The sequence below is a fragment of the Crotalus tigris genome, unplaced genomic scaffold (assembly GCF_016545835.1).
Source record: "Crotalus tigris isolate CLP2741 ecotype Arizona unplaced genomic scaffold, ASM1654583v1 scf7180000017590.881132, whole genome shotgun sequence".
Lineage (NCBI taxonomy): Eukaryota > Metazoa > Chordata > Lepidosauria > Squamata > Viperidae > Crotalus > Crotalus tigris.
The window spans coordinates 151,400-170,068 of record NW_024096496.1 but is presented as its reverse complement, the minus strand read 5'-3'; the positions used below and the strand labels follow the sequence as shown (position 1 = coordinate 170,068).

Genomic DNA, 18,669 nt, shown 5'->3' with positions numbered 1-18,669 from the left:
TAGCCAAATAAAAGAAATAGAATTTTTTTATAGCAGGTTGAATTTTAAAAACTGCAATATCCGCTGTAATTAATATTTTATTTTCAATGTTGTTGGAATGAAATCACTGAAAATTGACAAATACTGATCTTAATATTTATTAAGATTTGTCATTTCGCTCTAAATTGAAATCAAAATAAAATGGAAAAAGTGAATACATTGTTTAGAAACACTATATAATTATATAATTAACTTCACCACCACTCAAAAATCACATATAATTATTTCAAATAAATAATTATTCAGGATGTGAGTGTGTATTTTATATAATATGAATTTATACATATGTATATCCACACATCCACACAAATGCACACACACAATATAAATAATGCATATTGTTATATAACTCCTTGTTCTATTTTTATACTGAGCATGAACCCAACAAAATGGAACGAATCCAACACACCAGTTTTCTAACTGAATAAGGATACTTTTGATAGCCTTTTCATTTCCATCAGTTAACAGAACTTCTTTGACATCTGCAGAAATAGCAACCTGGAAAGGGAAGGGGGGAGGGGAGAGGGAGAGAGAGAAAGAGCACAGCAAACAATGAGCAAATATGCTTGTCTGTGTGGAAGTGAAGACAGGAGTGACAAGCCTTCAGTATCATGCTTCCTCACCTATTTCCCTGTAACAGTCTTCAATCTTTTTTCATTTTATGTCTGCATTATTTTAATCATTCAATCAAATCAGTCAATACTTTTATCATTCCATTTGCGGGAGCCTCTATCTTGCTATCATTCAGTTCCGTAATTGCATTGTGACAGCGGATGATGGTATTCTGAGAGGCTTTCATTTGCGGGCTTCTGTTTATCTAGTAGAGCCATCATCCGAGGCTGTCACTCTGCCTTTCAGCTTGCTTCTGTCTGACTGCCTGATGCCCTTCATATAACTTTGCATTGCAGGCAGATGGCTTTGTAAGGGTAATTTTTTTGTGAGCTTTGACATGCTCGCACATTGGGCTGTAACCTCGACACATTGTGTAAGAACGACAGGTTTGTCAAATGCCAATCAGTGTAACAATATGCTTTTATTTGTAGAGACATAAAAACTTGTCTAATGCACTGCACTGCTACATAATATCTCCTGAATACATGACTCAGAACCTAGAGAATGGTGAATGACGCTTCTGAATGGCCAATCTAATTCAAAAGAATCTAATTACCGAGAGCTCTGGATCATGTTTGTTGGTGTAATAATGCAGGCAAAACATTAGCAGCTATATCATGGTGCTCCAACTGTGATTCGCCAGGCTATTCCTGTATCTTAGCAAATGGTGAAGTGTAATCTGAAAGGGGGGGGCGGTGGAGCGCTAGCTATGGCTCTGAAAGACGGTGTGTATGTGGCCTGGAATGTCACAACAAGAGATATTGACTACACTGAGGTAAAATGTTTCTCCTCATCGAGGCAACCATAAAATCGATATAATACGAAAGCCAGTCAGTCTAGAAGGTCTCTGAAGATTCTGCAGCTTGACTGCAGCTGATTCTGTTGACAGTTCTCTGACCCAGTCGTTGGAGGCACTGGAACATTTTTCTCTTTTGTTCCCCCCTCTGAATAGAAATGGGATTGAGAAAAGACCTACCATAAGCCCAGCCAAGCATGTCATGCCACCCCCCAGCTCACACACAGCAAGGCCCCTGAAAGAGAGAAAGGAAATGGTAGAACCCATACAAATTAGATGAAAATGGTCAGAGAGACATATATGTTACAAGAACAAATTGCCATCTGTAGTGAACACCGAGGTAGCAGGAAGTAGCAGAGGCATGACTGGGCTACCTCATGTCGTTTTGCGTTTTAAAAATAATTATGAAATAGAAAAGTCACAAAGCAGGCAAACCAGTGGGGGTTCCCTCATTAGTGTTCAGTGCAACATTACCACCGCTGAGCTGAAAAAATCCGAGAAGGTTCTTTTTTTCTCCCTTGTCAATGGCTCTGTCTTTTAGAACTAAACTAGCTAGAGTAGCGAAAGATAATTGTTAGGAAAGGATAACATTGTTAATTCACATTCATTCCTTCAAAAACAGTTAGACAAGTAAATGGAGGAATTAATATTATTTCTCTTTCTCTCTCTTTCTCTCCCCCCCTTCTTTTCTACCTCCCTCTTTGCCTCTGGAGAACTGTAGAATGAAATAGTTAGCGATTGTAACAGACATTTAGAATGAACTGTATACCTTAAGTTAAAAAATAACAACAGCAAACAGGTGAAAAGGTAGCTCATGCCTTTTTAATTGGAAATAGATTACAAAAGATTGTTTTAAGAAGTCTGTTGGAACAACCACTTTGCCAGTAAAATCACTTGGCAAAAATCATGTTGCTCAAAAGTAAGATTTTTCAAAAGTAAGTATGTCTGTGGCACAGCTGAAAACATAGTGCAATATCAGTCATTTGCTCATGATGGACTTGAATATGGACACATGGAATACCGATTCGAAAGTGTGTTTTTATTTTTTTTAACCTCTTAATATAAAACAACTTACTATCAATAATTATGGTAAAATATCATTTCTATGCAGTCTGGTGCTAGTAGTCATGATAATTAAATATATGGGCCAGGGACTGCGGAGTGCATCTGTTCCCTCCGCTGATGGAGATGGGAACCTGGAAAGGAACCTGGGAAGTTGTGAGTTGATTGGGGAGGCAAAAAGGTCTAAAGTTGCGGAACCAAACCTGTCCACGATCTCTCTGAACACCTTCGGATCCAGCTGCCATTTGGAATGATCCACGGTTGCTCTGCTCAGTGAGTCCGCCTGCTGGTTGGTCACTCCGGATATGTGCTCCGCCCTGATGGAGGCAAGATTCAGTTCCGCCCAGGACCCCAGCAATTTGGCCTCCTGCATGAGAGGCCTGGACCTTGTCCCCCCTTGTCTGTTGACGTGGGCCTTGGCTGTAATGTTGTTGGTTAAAATCAGGACATGTTGGCCCTGTACTATATCGGTGAATCTCTTTAGGGCCATATGTATGGCTCTGAATTCCAGCCAGTTTATATTGTTCTTTAGGTCCTGTTTGGACCACCGACCTTTAGCCCAGTGCGTGTGGAGGTGTGGCCCCCACCCAAACAGGCTTGCATCTGTGGTAATGGTAATCCTGTCTGGTTCTAATACTGCTCCCCGTTACAGCGCCGGGGAGTCCCACCATTGAAGGGAGTTCAACACCGACGTGGAACTCGGACCTTCTGGTGGGATGTGCTGGTGTGAAGTCTCTGAAATGGAAGGAGAAGCCATGTAATTCTCTGGCATGGAGGCGTGCCCATGGCACAATTTGCATGCAGGACACCGTCTTCCCCAGTAGCTGTGATAGGGAGGTCAATGTGACTACTCTGTCCCTTCGGATCCGACGTACAAGAGTCTGAATAGAGTTCCTTCGGTCCTGAGATAGGTAGACCGTACAATTGTCCATGTCTATAACAGCGCCCAAATGGAGGAGCCGGGTTGTTGTATGACTTTTCTGGAAATTAACAGAAAACCCGTGCTCCTGAAAGACCTTGATGGCTAGGGCGAGGTCTGACTGAGCGTTTCAGAATGATGATGACTGAATTAGTATGTCATCTAAATAGCATTGAATTCTGATTGGAATTTGTCTAAGGTGGGCTGCGAGCACTGCCAGTACCTTGTAAATACCCTCGGTGTCGATGAGAGGCCAAATGGTAGGGCTCTGTACTGGTAGTGGCGTTGGGCATAGCTGAATCTGAGGAATTTGCGGTGGTTAGGAAAATGTCTCAGTTAGGTCTATTGAGGTAAGAAAGTCACCTTGCCTGATGCTGGCCAGGATTGATTGAAGTGGTTGCATCTTAAACTTCTTATACCTCAAGTAAGGTTTAGACCTTTCAAGTCTAAGATTGCCATCCAGCCCCCCAAATCTTAGGGATGATGAAGAGGTTTGAGTAAAACCCTCATCCTTCTTGGTCTTGTGTACTGGTTCAATTGCTCGTATTTGTAATAAATGAGCTATGGCCTCTGACATAAAGTCAGCCCTGGACCTGCTCGTTGGGATAGGGCAATAGCGGAATTTGTCAGGTGGTTGAGAACAAAATTCTAGTCTCAGACCTTGCGTGACAGTGTCTAACACCCATGCATCTGTAGTGATGGCTGTCCAAGTGCTGGAATAAGGGGCCAGCCGGCATATGTAGTGGCGACTGCCCAAGTGCTGGAATAAGGGGCCAGCCGGCTTCCTATGGGAAGTGAGACTGTGAGATCACTTGCCTCGTTTAGAGGAATGGCCCCCCCAGGCCTCGAAGGGGCCACTTGGCCTGGATCTGTGGTCTGCTTCTGCATGCTAAACGATCCGCCTGGGCCCAGTCCCAGGATGGAGCTGGTCGAAAGGCAGCCTCCTGTAACTGCTCTGTGACATGAGTTAACCAGAGTTTTACGTTTGTCCTTACCTTCAGTTAAGTATGGTTCTAGTGCCTTACCAAAGAGATGTCCACCTGTGTAAGGTTTAGAGGCCAGACGCCACTTGGTCTTGGTGTCTGCTCGCCAATTTCTGAGCCAAAAGAGCCTTCGTGCAGAGATGTCTGCCGCGATGGTCCGGGCCGTGTATCTGGCCGTGTGCAGGGAAGCATCAGCTAGGTATTGAGACGTGGCCACTAACTTACCCAGATTTTTGGTGAGCTCTGAGCTGGTCCGGAGGGATCCTGTCCTGGAGCTCACGTAACCCAAGGGCTGAAGCCCTGGCGAAGAAGGCCATGGATGTTGCCGCCTTTGTTGCCCAGGCTGATGCCAGATGGGAACTACGCAATGCGGAGTCAATCTTTTTATCCTCCGCTCTAAGTGCCTCATTTATATCCCCAGGAATGTTAGCATTGGGAAACAATGAGTTCAATGGCTCATCAATCTCAGGGACCTCCAATAGGGAGGTCAGAGAAGGGGCAACATTGAATAATGTCTTCTCTATGGCACCAGGGCTTGAGAGGGCAGGGGATATGGTTCTGAGAGACTGAGGGCTCGTATATATAACATGGGGACCCTTGGATGTTGTAGGTGGGCCTCCTGCTCTTGAGGGAGGTTTGCAGTTGTGCAGGCCTTGATTAGCAGGGAAATAAAAGTGAATGGTCAAAGAGACCGACAGGAGGGGTGGGGTCAGATGAAGTGATACTTTCATCTCTGACATAATCAGGCCCGATGGTTCAGCCCCTGTTGATTCTAGATCTGATGAAGGTTCATCCATGATATTTGGAGATTGGAATGATACATGGATTGTAGGGGTGGCTGTTGGGCGTGGGAAGCCATGAATTGAGCCACAGCCTGAGCTATCATGGACTGAAGGTAGTCCGGGATTAGAGTCTGGTTCTCAGGGGGGTGAAGCCCTGCTGCAGTGGGGGTGAATGTGGTCTGGGGGCCCACATTAAAGGTGTCCTGGCTAGTCAAGCCTGTCCCTGGGCCCGCCCTTGTGGCTGATTCTAGTTGGGAAATTCCCCTGGGGGGAGACCAGGCCCCTGGGGCTGAGGCACAATGTGAGGAAAGGGGTTCAAAAATAGACCTTCCCATCGTGCCTGTCAGATCTGGGGAGGCCGCTCTCAGTCTTTGGGACTCCTCCTCTCTCTGTGGCTCCCTGCTTGGCCGGGCTCGCTTGGTGGTGTTCTTTCCACTTGCCTCTGTTTGACGTTTCCTCTTGGCCGGCTCGCTGGTTTTCTCTGCCATGATGAGTCTGCTCTGGGCTCAACCTTGGCAAAACGCCCCCCCTCGGCACTGTAACTCACCAAGGGAGCCTACAGAGATGATTTGGCCCATGAGGGGGGTGGGCAGGAAATTGGTGGGCACTGCGTCCCTTGGGAGCGAGCTGGCCCTCCCCAGTCCAAACCGCTGTGGAGATGATGCTGGTAATCTCGAGGCCTCTGCCACCGGTGATCGTACATTGCCTTCAGGAGTGAGCTCCAGGCAGTCTGGTCCTCAACCACACACAAAATGGCCGCCAGAGTCAATTCAAAATGGCGGCCGCAGAGTTTGCGCCAAAAAAACGGCCGTTAGAAGAAGGCCTTGAGGCCTGAGGCCTAAGCTGCGATGAGCCCTCGTTCCGAGGAATCGCTTGGGCTCCTAACGCAGCGAATGGATTCCCCAAAAAAAAGGCCGTTAGAAGAAGAAGGCCTAGAGGCCTGAGGCCTAAGCTGCGATGAGCCCTCATTCCAAGGAATCGCTTGGGCTCCTAACGCAGCGAATGGATTACAATTAGGTGAGCTGAGAGAGGCTGAGGCAGGCCGAGGCCTAGTAAGGCCTCCAGGCTCCGAAAATTGGAACAGTGCCAAAAACTTTCTCCTGCTGCTGGGGTGGTCTGCTGAGGCCGAGGGACCTAGAAAAGGCTCCCTCCAGGCCTGACGAGCCTCGTCATCGCTTGCGGAGCCCCCCAGTCAATTGGCAAGCTTACCCCTGCCTCTAAGGCCTCCAGGCTCTGGTTAGAAGAATGGAGCCTCTGATGCAGAGGAATGGCCCTTGGTAGGAGATTTCTCTTGCTTCTGGGAATCCAATTTTCAAGCTGATTGTGAAGCTGAAAGGCTCTCAAAGGGAGAAAGGGAAAGTTCCCCCCCCCCCCAAGGGAGGTTTGTCAGCCTGTCAGCCTGCTAGGTTACAGGTTGGGATGATCACTGGAAAAAAAAATTTTTTTTTTTAATTATCAAATCTATTAATAAAAATGGTTAGCACTAAGCTAAAGGGAATAAAATAAAATAGGAATACACAGTCTTCTGCTCCAGGAGCGAAGAAAAAACGCGTCTTAGAGCAAAGAGACTAAGTCTAAAACTGGGGTGCAGTTGGCACAGAGGGGGCGGTACTAAATTTCAGACTTAGTCTAATTGGAGCAGATAGATTAAGACAACCCATCCGTGGGTTCTCCATCCAATCATGCTGGAGAAAAGAGAGATAACGGTAATAGAACCTTCAACCACCTGGTCATCCGCTGAAAAACTAACTCATGCAAGCCTGCAAGGTCCCCAAATTTCTATGTGATCTTGCTGACTGTTACATTTCCCATAACAATGAGAACTGAAAACTATATTTGATTCTAACTAGTAGGAACAGGTAGAAGCAGTGGGAAGAAGTAGAAGCAGTGGGGGACTTATTGAAGAGGTAGAAGCAGTGGGGACTTTGGAAAAAGTGGTCATTTAACTTTGGGATTCAAGTTACTTCAGAAAAAAGAAACCAGAACATGATTGTACAAACACTGATTTTAGAAGTGCTAATTTCAACAAGTATTAGGCAGATTCCACGGAAGGAAATTCTCAGATCAAATGAAACACATAAATAATGAGGACTTCTAAAAAATAAGGTACTGGAAGTGAAATAACCCACCATTTTGATGAGAAAAATATGGGGTCATATTGTTGGGAATTTATAGGGAGTTCTTGACTGAGCAAAGAGTTAATATGGATTTGTATGGAAAATGGAAGATGGATTTAATCACTAACAAGATATATTAGCTAGTAAATGATATCTGCTAAAAGAAAGTAGGGAAGACTAACATACAAGGAAATTTAAGCTCACAAAGGAAGCTAAAAGAAAACAGTTTCTTTTTTGACTATTCAATAGAAAAGGAAAAAAGGGAAAAGGCCCACTGCCAATATCTGCAAGTGCCACAGAATTTCTCAGTATCCCTCTCCATCATGTTTATAGTACATGGATAGTCTTTGTATGAACTGATATCCTAATTGTGTATTATGTAGGACTCTTCATTATGAATAGAAAAAGCGATTCTCATGCCTGTTAGCTCTGACATCTGCAGAAGATAATATATTCATAGAATTCTAAAGGTTAGGAAGGTACATGAGAGTGTTTGGTACCAATATATTCAGAAATGCAATGGAAACTTCAAAAACTGGACGAAGTAAAGAGAATAAGGGACTTTACTGAGAGCACAATTTCTTTGTAGGGGCTGAGTTTGGCAAGGTGTCATTTGCCATTGCAGAATTCTTTATAAACTGTATCCTTGTTCCAGATTGACATTACACCATTTTCCCCACAAGTAGTAATTTAGAATAATATTTTAAAAACAAAATAATATTCTGGCAAAACAAAAAACACAAAGAAACCCACCACAATAATCAGAGTTCTGTATAATTACTGCCATTTCCCATTAAGCTTCCTCAGTTTTTTAAAGAAAAAAGCCCTTCTCATACTAACCATTTCCCAAGATCAATTAATCAAATTAATTAACTGAAGGGACCAGGAATACACCAATCCTGCCAGATCAAATTGGTTGGGCGGATATTATGGGAGACAGGCAGTCCCTCAAGTAACCAGGTGTGATGGAATGTAGTGGTTGAGATTCCCAGGGAGAGGATGCATTCCAGAGAAATAAGAGACAACTCAGTTCAGATATTTTGTGTGAGACTCAGAGGGTGAAGAAAGTCCCTCCTTAATAGTTCTGAGAGTTTATGCTTCATGAAGGTAGTAGTCTGCTTCAATTTGGCAATATTTGTCAATAGATGTGGAACAATAAAACTGTTTGGAAGAATCGCTACATGTTTTTCTTGGGTTTTGGAGCCTGACATTAAGCCCTATGCCATATGAAACATGTAAAAGAGCTGTGATGGTGCAAAATTTTGAAGGCAAAATAGATATCTGGATTTCTTCAGGGTCTGATTCTAGATCCATAGCCAATAATTCATAATTAAGATTAACTGAATTGTAATCTGTGCAGTACTACTCACTGAATACTTGACAATGCAAATGAAAGCTGCAGAACTCTGTATGGTCCCACAGAAGAGGCAGAAGAAGTTGTGTGATGGAACAATATGAGTCCAAGGTTTAACCATGCTTACTTATTCACATAATGCTAATTGTTCATTTCTTGTTAACTCTAAATGCAAATGATATATACTTATTTTTTAAAATCAGAAATAGATTATTTCTAGCTATTATGAAGTATAAAAAAATCAAATGCTACAAATGTCTATATATGGCTCCCCCCATGAAATAACATTTACAGTAATGATTTATTGAGTTCTTCTGATTCAGTTTTATTTTTTTTTTTAAATTAGGCTTTCTCTCATCATCTGTGTGTGCCTACTAATGAGAATCTTACTCCTTTCAGGTATTGAAAAAAACATAAAAACACTACATAAGCCACTTAAACAGATTAGGAAAGCACATCTGCTACTTAGAATTTTCAAAGGATTCTGTACATTATGTCCAATTAAAGAGAAAACAATTATTATTTTAACAAAAATGTTTGAAGTCTGTTTTTATAAAAATATTAAATTAAATTTACATTTACTGATTTAATGTTCTTTTTTATGGCAACTACTGTGTGGAATGATCTCCCCACTAGATTTTACTGTTCCCAATCCTGTTAGTCTTCAGGAAGACTTTGAAGAGCTAGCTGTTCTCTGAGATTGGGGCAGGATGTTAGATGAGCTTGTCCTGGGAGGTGTAGAATACTGTATGTTGGTGTAACATATTGTATATGTTTTATTGTTGTTAATTCCTAGCTGGTTTTGCTATTGAGCACAGTAACAAATGGTGTTTTATTGCTATATGATAGTTGTACTTTTGTGAGTTAGGCAGCCATGCAAATTATTTAAACTGAATAAACAAATAAATGTTTCTGTAATGTGTGTATGCATGTTCTAAAGAATTGTTGACCCCAGTGGAGGGTTTGTTTGTTCTATTTTATTTTATGGGAGGGCAGTGACGCAGATATGATGAAGGAATAAAGATTGTGTGGAAGGAATAATGAATAGGACTGGGGAAGTGAATTGGAAAAAGTGTGTTATGGAATGGAAAGACTGATCAGTGAAGGATGGGAAAGCAAGACCCCAAATAGAAGTTGGATGTTGGATGAAGGATATACTTGCATGGTCCTGGGACAATGACAGAAGTAGTAGTGAGTGGTGAATATGGCTTTTTTAGAATTTATTGCCATTGAGGGATGGAGACAGAAAATAGCGGTCATCATGGAAGCCATGGAGGTGATTAGTAACAGAAGAACTGGCTGAAGCAAATGAAATCAGAGCTAGAATATCAGCCAAGTAAAGGCTGGTGACAATGGTAGTTACTATAAGTGAAGAATTATCTTATTTATTTATTGTTTATTTAAAACGATATATATTATATTATATATAATATATATTATATTATATTATATATATTATGCTTTCAGGCCCTTTCTGGGCTTCTCCTAAACTGCCCAGAGTTCTAGAGATAAATTCCTTTTGAATCTGCACCTTTGTTGTATATTGGATATTCTTCAGATTTTCTGTAATTATGCAGATTAAAAGCCTATTCTGGAAATGTAAAGGTAGGCAGACCCCACCTGTAAATTTTTATTACTATTTGAAAAATCCCTTTTGAGGAATTATATCACCTGGCAGTCCCTATTTTCGAATCCTGCATTGCTTTCCTAGAAGTATGATGTTTTATTCTTCTGGTGCACTTTGTTTTTGCAGCCAGCTACATGTTTGGATAGAGAGACCTGCTAAATTCAGCTGAAGGAAAGTGAGTTGACCATTTTAACAGTTCGTCTCTTGTTTTTTATTACCTTTCCCAAATGGAACAAAGTTATTGAAGTTAAAGATGCCTTCCAATTGACAGTATATGGATTTATTTTCCTTAATAAAAATACCATGCAAAGAGGCAGAGGATAGTGAACCAAGAAAAAGGGTGAAGGAAAAGCCTAAGAAGAGCTTTTTAAAGCTGGATTTACTGCATGTATAGCATAGGCTGCATAAGAAAGCATGTGCACTGTTGGAATTAGGTCACCACAGAATACAATGCAGTATTCATGAAAGGACATTGTAGAGAGACAGGGAACAGGTGGGACATCTGAACAATAAACTATGAATGGGAAGTAGCAGCAACAGAATAGATTTCTAGTACACAGTTGCTGAGAATACACTCCAAGAATATGCCTGTTACAAGTTTGATCATAATTGTTACAAGCACTTTGGCCTTCATTCTAGGATTTTTTTGTCCGGTAACTTAAAATTATTTTAAATCTCCTTTAGCAGTCATTAGCCAAAAAGCAATGCTGAAGAGAGGAAGGAAAATATGACTGTAACTAGCAGACAAACTATCTTTGCCATGACCCAAAACAATGTAGAGCATACAATGTACAAGGAAACAATTCAAGGATATGAACCTAGCAAACTTCACATACAAGTAGAGTTTACTGATTTTTTGATATACAAAGATTTCACACAAGTTTTCAAAATTCCAAAATTCTATCAAGAAGTCTTCAAATGCTAATCATTACATGTGTCTCTAATGTATGCTAGTCAGGGGTCTCCACCAACCTTGGTCATTTCAAGATTTGTGGACTTCAATTCCCAGAATTCCTCAGCATGGCTGGCTGAAGAATTCTAGGAGTTGAAGTCCATATGTATTAAAGTGGCCAAAGTTGGACACCCCTGTGCTAGAGGTTGCAGCAACCATACTTGCTAAAGGAGTGTTATCCATCCCCATCATAGTATCATCCACCCTCATCAATCTTCTCTGAATGTTAACTTAGTATTGTTCCCTCCAAATCTCAACTGCTCTACCATAGGGTTCCACAACAATTGGAGCCAACAGAATTTTGTTTTTTTATGTTGTATTTCACTGAATTCTTTTTGTTAGGTTCATTGGGCTAAATAAAGTAGGGTGTCAACGCTGTAAACATTGGATATTCCCGCTCTGACAACTGATGAAAATTGCAGCTATTTTCTCTTTGCTTTTAACATGCTTTTTTCTGGTATTTAGAAATCAGGTGCAGAAGGGGGGGTGGGATAAATGCTCGAGCTCAGCTAGCCATAATAATAACGCTGCTTTGTGGGAATCCAAAGACAAACTGATAACATTTTGGCAGGCTGAGGAGCTGGGGAGAAAGCCCACGTTTTAGGCTAATTAGAGAATGTGATTTATGACAGCTTATTGGGGGTGAGAATTGCACTTTGTTACTTTGTATCCAGGGAAGGGAATTTAGTTTTTGGGTTCAACTATGTAGTGCTGATACTTTGTTTCCTGAATAAAACGTTCTTTAAAGAAGAATTTTTTCCTTGAAGTTCTTTTGATGGGTTTCATCTATCAGAACTACTTTCTACCTTAACCACCTTGGGGTCTTGAGTCGGGGGATAGGCTGACAAAGACTTGGGGAAGATCTCAGCAAGGAGAAGGAAGAAGCACCTGCAACCAGCACCCCGGCCATGGCTGCTGCCTCAGCGGAGGGAGCACAAGCCAGCACACCAGTGGAGAAAGAAACGTTTGATGCCTTACAGCAGGGGGCAAGACCAAAGACACGAGATATGATCAGGTCATTGGAATGGACCCTGCCCAGTGGAGACCCCAAGTACCTCGAGGAAACCCGGCCAAAGGCAAGTTCTTTGAAAGCATCCGAAGCCAACTTGCAGGCAGGAGCATCTTGAGGATCACACTCCCTGGACTGTAGGGGAGTCAAAAGATTGGCAATCACTGAAGACTCTGGAGAATGGAAGTACCTGTCTGCAATCCATAGCCAATCAGTGGAGAAGTTGGTGGACAGTTTTGAAGGGCTGGAGATGAGCGGGGAACAACTTTCTCACTCTTCTCATGCCAGTGAACACAATGACCAGTGGGGCTGACACCAATCTGTACCTAAGAGAAGCCCCAGCCCCGCCGATGGAATGCAGGTGGCTTCCCCATCCTCAAAGCTACCAGCATTGACCTCCAGCCCTGTGAGAAAGGAGAGTCCTGGCTGCTGCTCTAAACATGGCAGTCCCAGTCGTCACCGCTCTTCCAAGACTCCAGAGCATTGATTATGACGCAAGAGCCCTTGCCACCGGAGAAGCCCTGGTTAGTGTCGGTTGTCACAATTTCTCGACAGGCACCACTGCCATGATGGTTCCAGGTGGCAGGATTATGCTGAGAGCCCCGACAGACAGCCCCACTACCGAAGCCCAAGCCAACACTGGGGCAGCTGAAGTCCAGATCATCACCAGTACCATGAGAGCCCCGACCATCGCTACTATCGGTCACACAGCCCTGTGCATCACCGTCAGCGCTACCCAAGCCCAAGACCTACGCAGGGAGGAGACCTGAATGTGAACATTCAACAAGTTTTAATACAATGGCTGGGTAGCAACAGGTCAGGGCACCACAACCATTGGGGGCCCTGCAGCAATTGGGGATGCTGCAGCCACTGCCGCCAGGAGGTCAGCAACCAGTGGGAGTGCAGCAGGAGCGGGGGTAGCAACAGCCCCTGAATGTGCAAGATTGCCTCAATACAAGAGCCAGTGTGAAGGGGTTAATGAAGCAATTATATCTACACCACAAGCTGCTTCTCAACTAACACCATGAAGAGTCCCATGTTCTAGAGTCCCAAACCCCGATGACCTTGGGGCGAGGAAATTAAAACAGGAACTCCTCAACGATCGATGGTTCAAGGACAATCAAACCTCCTTGACGTGTAGGGATGGATTGGCTTACAAAGGGGGGAAGTTGTATTTGCCCTAAACCCTCCGCCTCAATGCTCTCCAGCATGGTCACAATATGAAACAAGCTATTTGGCTATTTAAAAACACTGCATCTGGTTCGTTGACAATTTTGGTGGCCAGGTTTGAAACGGGATGTAGAGAACTATGTCAAGAGCTGTGCTATGGGACTTCCAGCTGTGATGTCATCGTGGAGTGGGTGAAGGAACAGACCTCTGTTCCTAAATCCCAAAAAATCTTCGCTAAGAGCCCTGCAAGAGCTTTACTGATTCCAGAGAGATTGGTAAATTAAAGAGGAAGCTTCAGAGAAGCCGGGTGGAAAGCAAACACACGAGCAGACAGGAGCAGCACTTTTAAAATTGGCGGAGAAGAAGCCGGTCTCTTAGACTGGCCTGGAGCGATGGCAGCAGTCTGAGAGGGAAGCGAAAAGTAGAACTGACAGCTTCATACAGGAGACGAGGAAAACTCCTGAAGGAGGTGAGGAACATTTGGCTGAGAGAAGGCGCAGAAAAAGCAAAGCGATAAGGAGAGAGACACAGTGGTAACTGAAATGGAATAGAGCAGAGAAGGGAGCGATAGAGCAGAACGAGAGCAGCGTGAAGAAGCAGAGAGCCCACAGTAAAGTTTATAAAACTTGAGAGACTGGAATTTAAGAGTTGCAAGAAGCTGCAAGAAGTAGAGATTGAAACTGGAGAAAGGACGGTCGGAGGCAACAAAGGGTGTTTAAGAAGGACTTTGAAAAATTAACATAAGAATTAAAAGGTGAAGTGAGACAACGGAGAAATTTAATACTACTTAGTGGAACTTATTTTTGAAGAGCAAATAGCATTGAAATTTGGACTTTAACTGACATATATCTGGGTAAAGTGATGAGTGGATGTTTTGGAAATACTGGATACATAGAAGAAGAAATAAGAGGTGATACTTGGGGGATCTGTGGATATATCAAATTGATACAGAGAGAAAAAAGGTTGATGCAATATTGTAGCACTCATATACAAGCAGTGATTAAGCTACAAGCAGAAAAGGGATGTCAGGCAATGTATTAAAAGGAATGAAGCAAATGAATTGTATTAATGAATAGAAATAAGCATAATTGAGTAATTGAATTAAATAGACGTAAGAAAGTAATTATAGCATAGTAAAGAAATATGGAGAAAGATGATTATTCAAATAAGAGTGATGGTGAATGAAATTAAGAGTGGTGATAATACTTAGAGAATAGTATATGTATATGTATTGTGTGTAGTATTATAGAAATATATATAAGAACTGTTAAGAGTATTATAAATTATACTATATAATAGTGGGAATATATTAGTGGGATAAGGAAAGGTATAACTCTATTGTAATCTTATTTTTAATGTTAACCCTAAGAATAACGTTCTATAAAGGTATTATAGTCATATATATAGTCATATATATTGATGCATAATTAGAAATATTATAGATAGATAGATAGATATAGATATATAGATAGATAGATAGATATACTTTTTACTATCTATATTATATATATATTTACATATTTAAGCTTAGACTATATAGATTGAAAACCAACTTGATTAACAAAAACAACTTGCCATAAATTGGTATAGGCAAATGTGGAAAAATATTATTTAAGTAATAAAAATGACAAGTACCACAACAACTAAAGTAGGCAAAAAAACAATTACAAATCCCACACCTATAATGGCCTCTCCTACAGGTCATAGAATGAGAGTGACCATGTTGGGGAAAGAAAAAGGAAAAGCAGAATTGGCAATGAACCCTCAGAGCATGCAGATAACACTACAAACGATTCAAGAAACAAAGATGATGACCCAAGAGGCAATAGCAAATAATCATGAGGAAACAAAAATACATCACAAAGAAATTAAGAATGATATTGGAGAAATGAGAGATGAAATTAAAAACATGAACGATAAGATAGGGAGTATACAATAAACAATGATGGAAAATGAACAAAGAATTCAAAAAGTCGAAACAAAAATGGAGCACGTTGATATCAAAATAGAAAGGATGGAACAGAAATCTGAGCAAGTAAATAGGGAGTTGATTGAATCTATTGCCTTCTTGGAAATGCAAAAAGCTTCATTCTTTTTAAGATTCCAAAATATCGTAGAGGAAAAGGAAGAAGATCTGGAAGAGAAGATGGCGGAGATATTGGCGGAGATATTAGGAAAGGACAAACAGGAAACAAGAAGAGACATAGACAAAATATATAGACTATATACAAATTATGCACGAAGACATAGATTGGCGAGAGAGGTGCATATAAGGTTTACTAGAAGATCAATAAGGGATGAAATATATAAAAAAACAAGAGACGAACCGATAATATATAAGGGTAAAGAAATAATTGTATTAAAACAAATACCACGTAGAATACGAAATTAGAGACGAGAATACCAATTTCTAACGACCCAATTAATTAAATATAAAGTTATGTTTTGATGGTTAATACCTGAGGGTATATTTCTAACATGGCAGGAAAAAATATATAAGATAGATACACTCGAGAAAGCGCAGGACTTTTATAAATGTTACTTTACACAGGGAGAAGAACAAGAAAGTAGGGAAGAGCTGGAGAGTAAAAGCCAAGATGAAGATTTATTAGAGGAAGCTGAACAAGAAAGAGAAATACAAAAGATACAAGAAAGAGAAAGGTTAGAAAGACAAGGAGCAAAAGGAAGGGTAATAGAAATAAGAAGCATAAAAAAAATAGATCAAGTAAAAAATGGGAGATGCAATTAAGCTCTTCTCTGTAAACATTAATGGTTTAAATCTACCAAGAAAAAGAGCACAAACGTTTAACAAATTAAGGAAATTGGATGCAGATGTGATATGTCTTCAGGAAGTTCATATAAAAAAGGATTCTAGAAAACTATTAGAGAATGTAAAATTAGAAGCACTATACACAACATTAGCACAAAACAAGAAAGGAGGAATTGCTATGTAAGTCAAAGAAAAAATAAAATCAAAATTAATATATTTGGATGAAGAGGGGAGAATTTTAATGTTGGAAATAGAATTAGAGCAAAAACAAATCTTATTAACGGCAGTATATGCGCCAAATAATAATCAACATGAATGTTTTAAAAAGGTACATAAGAAACTAGTGGATCTGGATTACGAAAGTATTTCTATAATTGAGGATTTAAATGCAAAAGTTGATATTAAAAAAGATTATAAGAGTAGTAAAAAGAATAAAAAGAAGAAAAATATATTACCAAAATCGTTCTTTGACATGGTAACAGAACTCAACCTTCAGGATATATGGAGAGAGACACACAGGTCAGACAAACAATATACGTTTTATTTGCATCAGCATCAATCTTGGTCTAGGATCGATATGGCCTGGGTAACAAGTACAAAATGGGATAGAGGAAATTGAAATAGGACTTAATGATTGGGAGGATCACAACCCAATAATAATAAAATGGAAAGGCCAGAAACAAAGAAAAAGATGGTCAATGAATCAAAGACTATGTAAAGATAAACGATATATACAGAAGCTAGAAAAGGAATTGACATTATTTTTTCAGGTAAATAAAAAGGAAGAGACATTAACACAAAATTTGTGGGATACTACAAAAGCTTACATTCGGGGATTGACAATTGCATACAATTCTAAGATAAATAAAGATAGGAGCCTTCAACAAGAAAAATTACAGGAAGAACTTTAAAAAATAGAAGGTGACCTACAGAAGGATTCACAAAACAAAAAGATAAAAGAAAAATGGAATATTATAAAACACAAGATTAACCTGACAACACAAAAAGAAATGGCACAAAAATTAGGATGGCGAAACAAAATTATTTCAAAAACTCGAATAAAACTGGTCGATGGTTGGCCTATAAATTAAAAAAAGCAAAAGCAAAAGAACAATACATCAACTACAAGATGAAAGTGGAACAGTACAATATAGACAGGAAGAAAAAAAGAATATAATACAAAATTTCTTTTCAAAGCTATACCATCAGGAAGATATAGCAGATGATAAAGTCAATAAATAGAAGCAGCAAAAATGAGCAAAATCACCGAAGAACAAAAGGAAATGTTGAATAGACCATTAGCCATAATAGAGTTAGAAACAGCATTGAAAAAACAATAAATCACCAGGCCCAGATGGAATTCTGGTTGAGTTTTATAAAAATACACAAGAGTCACTACAATGGATAATGTTGGAGATGTATAATGAGGTGCTGGAGGAGGCAAAGATACCGACAACTTTGACTGAAGCAATCATCACCCTTTTCCCTAAGGAAGACTCAGACCTGCAACAAATTCAAAATTATAGGCCGATTTCTCTACTGAATACAGACTATAAGACATTTGCAACAATAATAGCAGAAAGGATTAAAAAAATTGAATAATTACATCCATCCAGATCAAAATGGATTTCTACCAGGACGACAGATAAAAAATAATATGAGGATAATAACGAATACTTTAGAATTTTATGAAATGCATCCTGAAAGACAAGCTACACTGTTTTTTCTTGATGCCCAGAAGGCATTTGATAATCTGAATTGGAAGTTTATTATAACACAATTGTACTATATGGATTTTGGGACAAAATTCGGAAAGATGGTTGAGAAAATATATACTAAACAAACAGCTAGGGTAACTATAAATGATGAAATGACAGAAAAAATTGATATAACCAAAGGAGTAAGACAAGGATGCCCACTCTCCCCTCTTCTATTTATTTTATCATTAGAAATACTCCTGACAAAAATCAGAGAGGACCAAGAAATAAAGGGTTTAAAAATTAAGAAGGAAGAATATGAGATCCAAGCCTTCGCTGATGATTTGGTATTTATTTTGGAAGATCCATTAGAAACCGGCCTTAAATTGATTCAAAAAATAGAAGAATTTGGTGAGGTAGCCGGACTTAAGATTAATAAGAATAAATCCAAATTAATAACCAAAAATCTTACAAAGGCATAGGAAAGTGAACGGGAAGATTAAACAAAGATAAGTATAAGTAAGAAAATAAAATATTTAGGGATCTGGCTTACAGCAAAGTGTTCCTCAATCAAGGCTGATAATTATGATAAAATATTACACCAGATAAAAAAAGATTAGAAAATTAGGAAAATCTACAAATTACATTTTTAGGGAGGACGGCTACAGTCAAAATGAATATATTGCCAAAAATATTATTTCTGTTCCAAGTTATTCCAATAAAATTAGGGAAAACATTCTTTCAAGAATTAAATAAATTGGTCATTAAATTTATATGGCA

General features: G+C 40.1%; 1 protein-coding gene across 5 annotated transcripts in view; it reads right to left on the bottom strand.

The window, feature by feature from the left end:
• LOC120317024 (calmodulin-lysine N-methyltransferase-like) overlaps positions 1-18,669 on the bottom strand; it is a 118,658-nt gene that overhangs the window by 44,473 nt on the left and 55,516 nt on the right. For all 5 annotated transcript variants that reach the window (XR_005559122.1, XM_039363266.1, XM_039363286.1 and 2 more), the window contains exons 3-4: positions 1,628-1,682; positions 474-537 (exon numbers count right to left, since the gene is read on the bottom strand). Coding sequence is in view for 4 of the 5 variants with exons in the window: in XM_039363286.1 (XP_039219220.1) it covers positions 474-537; positions 1,628-1,682 (119 nt within the window). In the remaining variant the exon portion in view is untranslated. The remainder of the gene's footprint in view (positions 1-473; positions 538-1,627; positions 1,683-18,669) is intronic.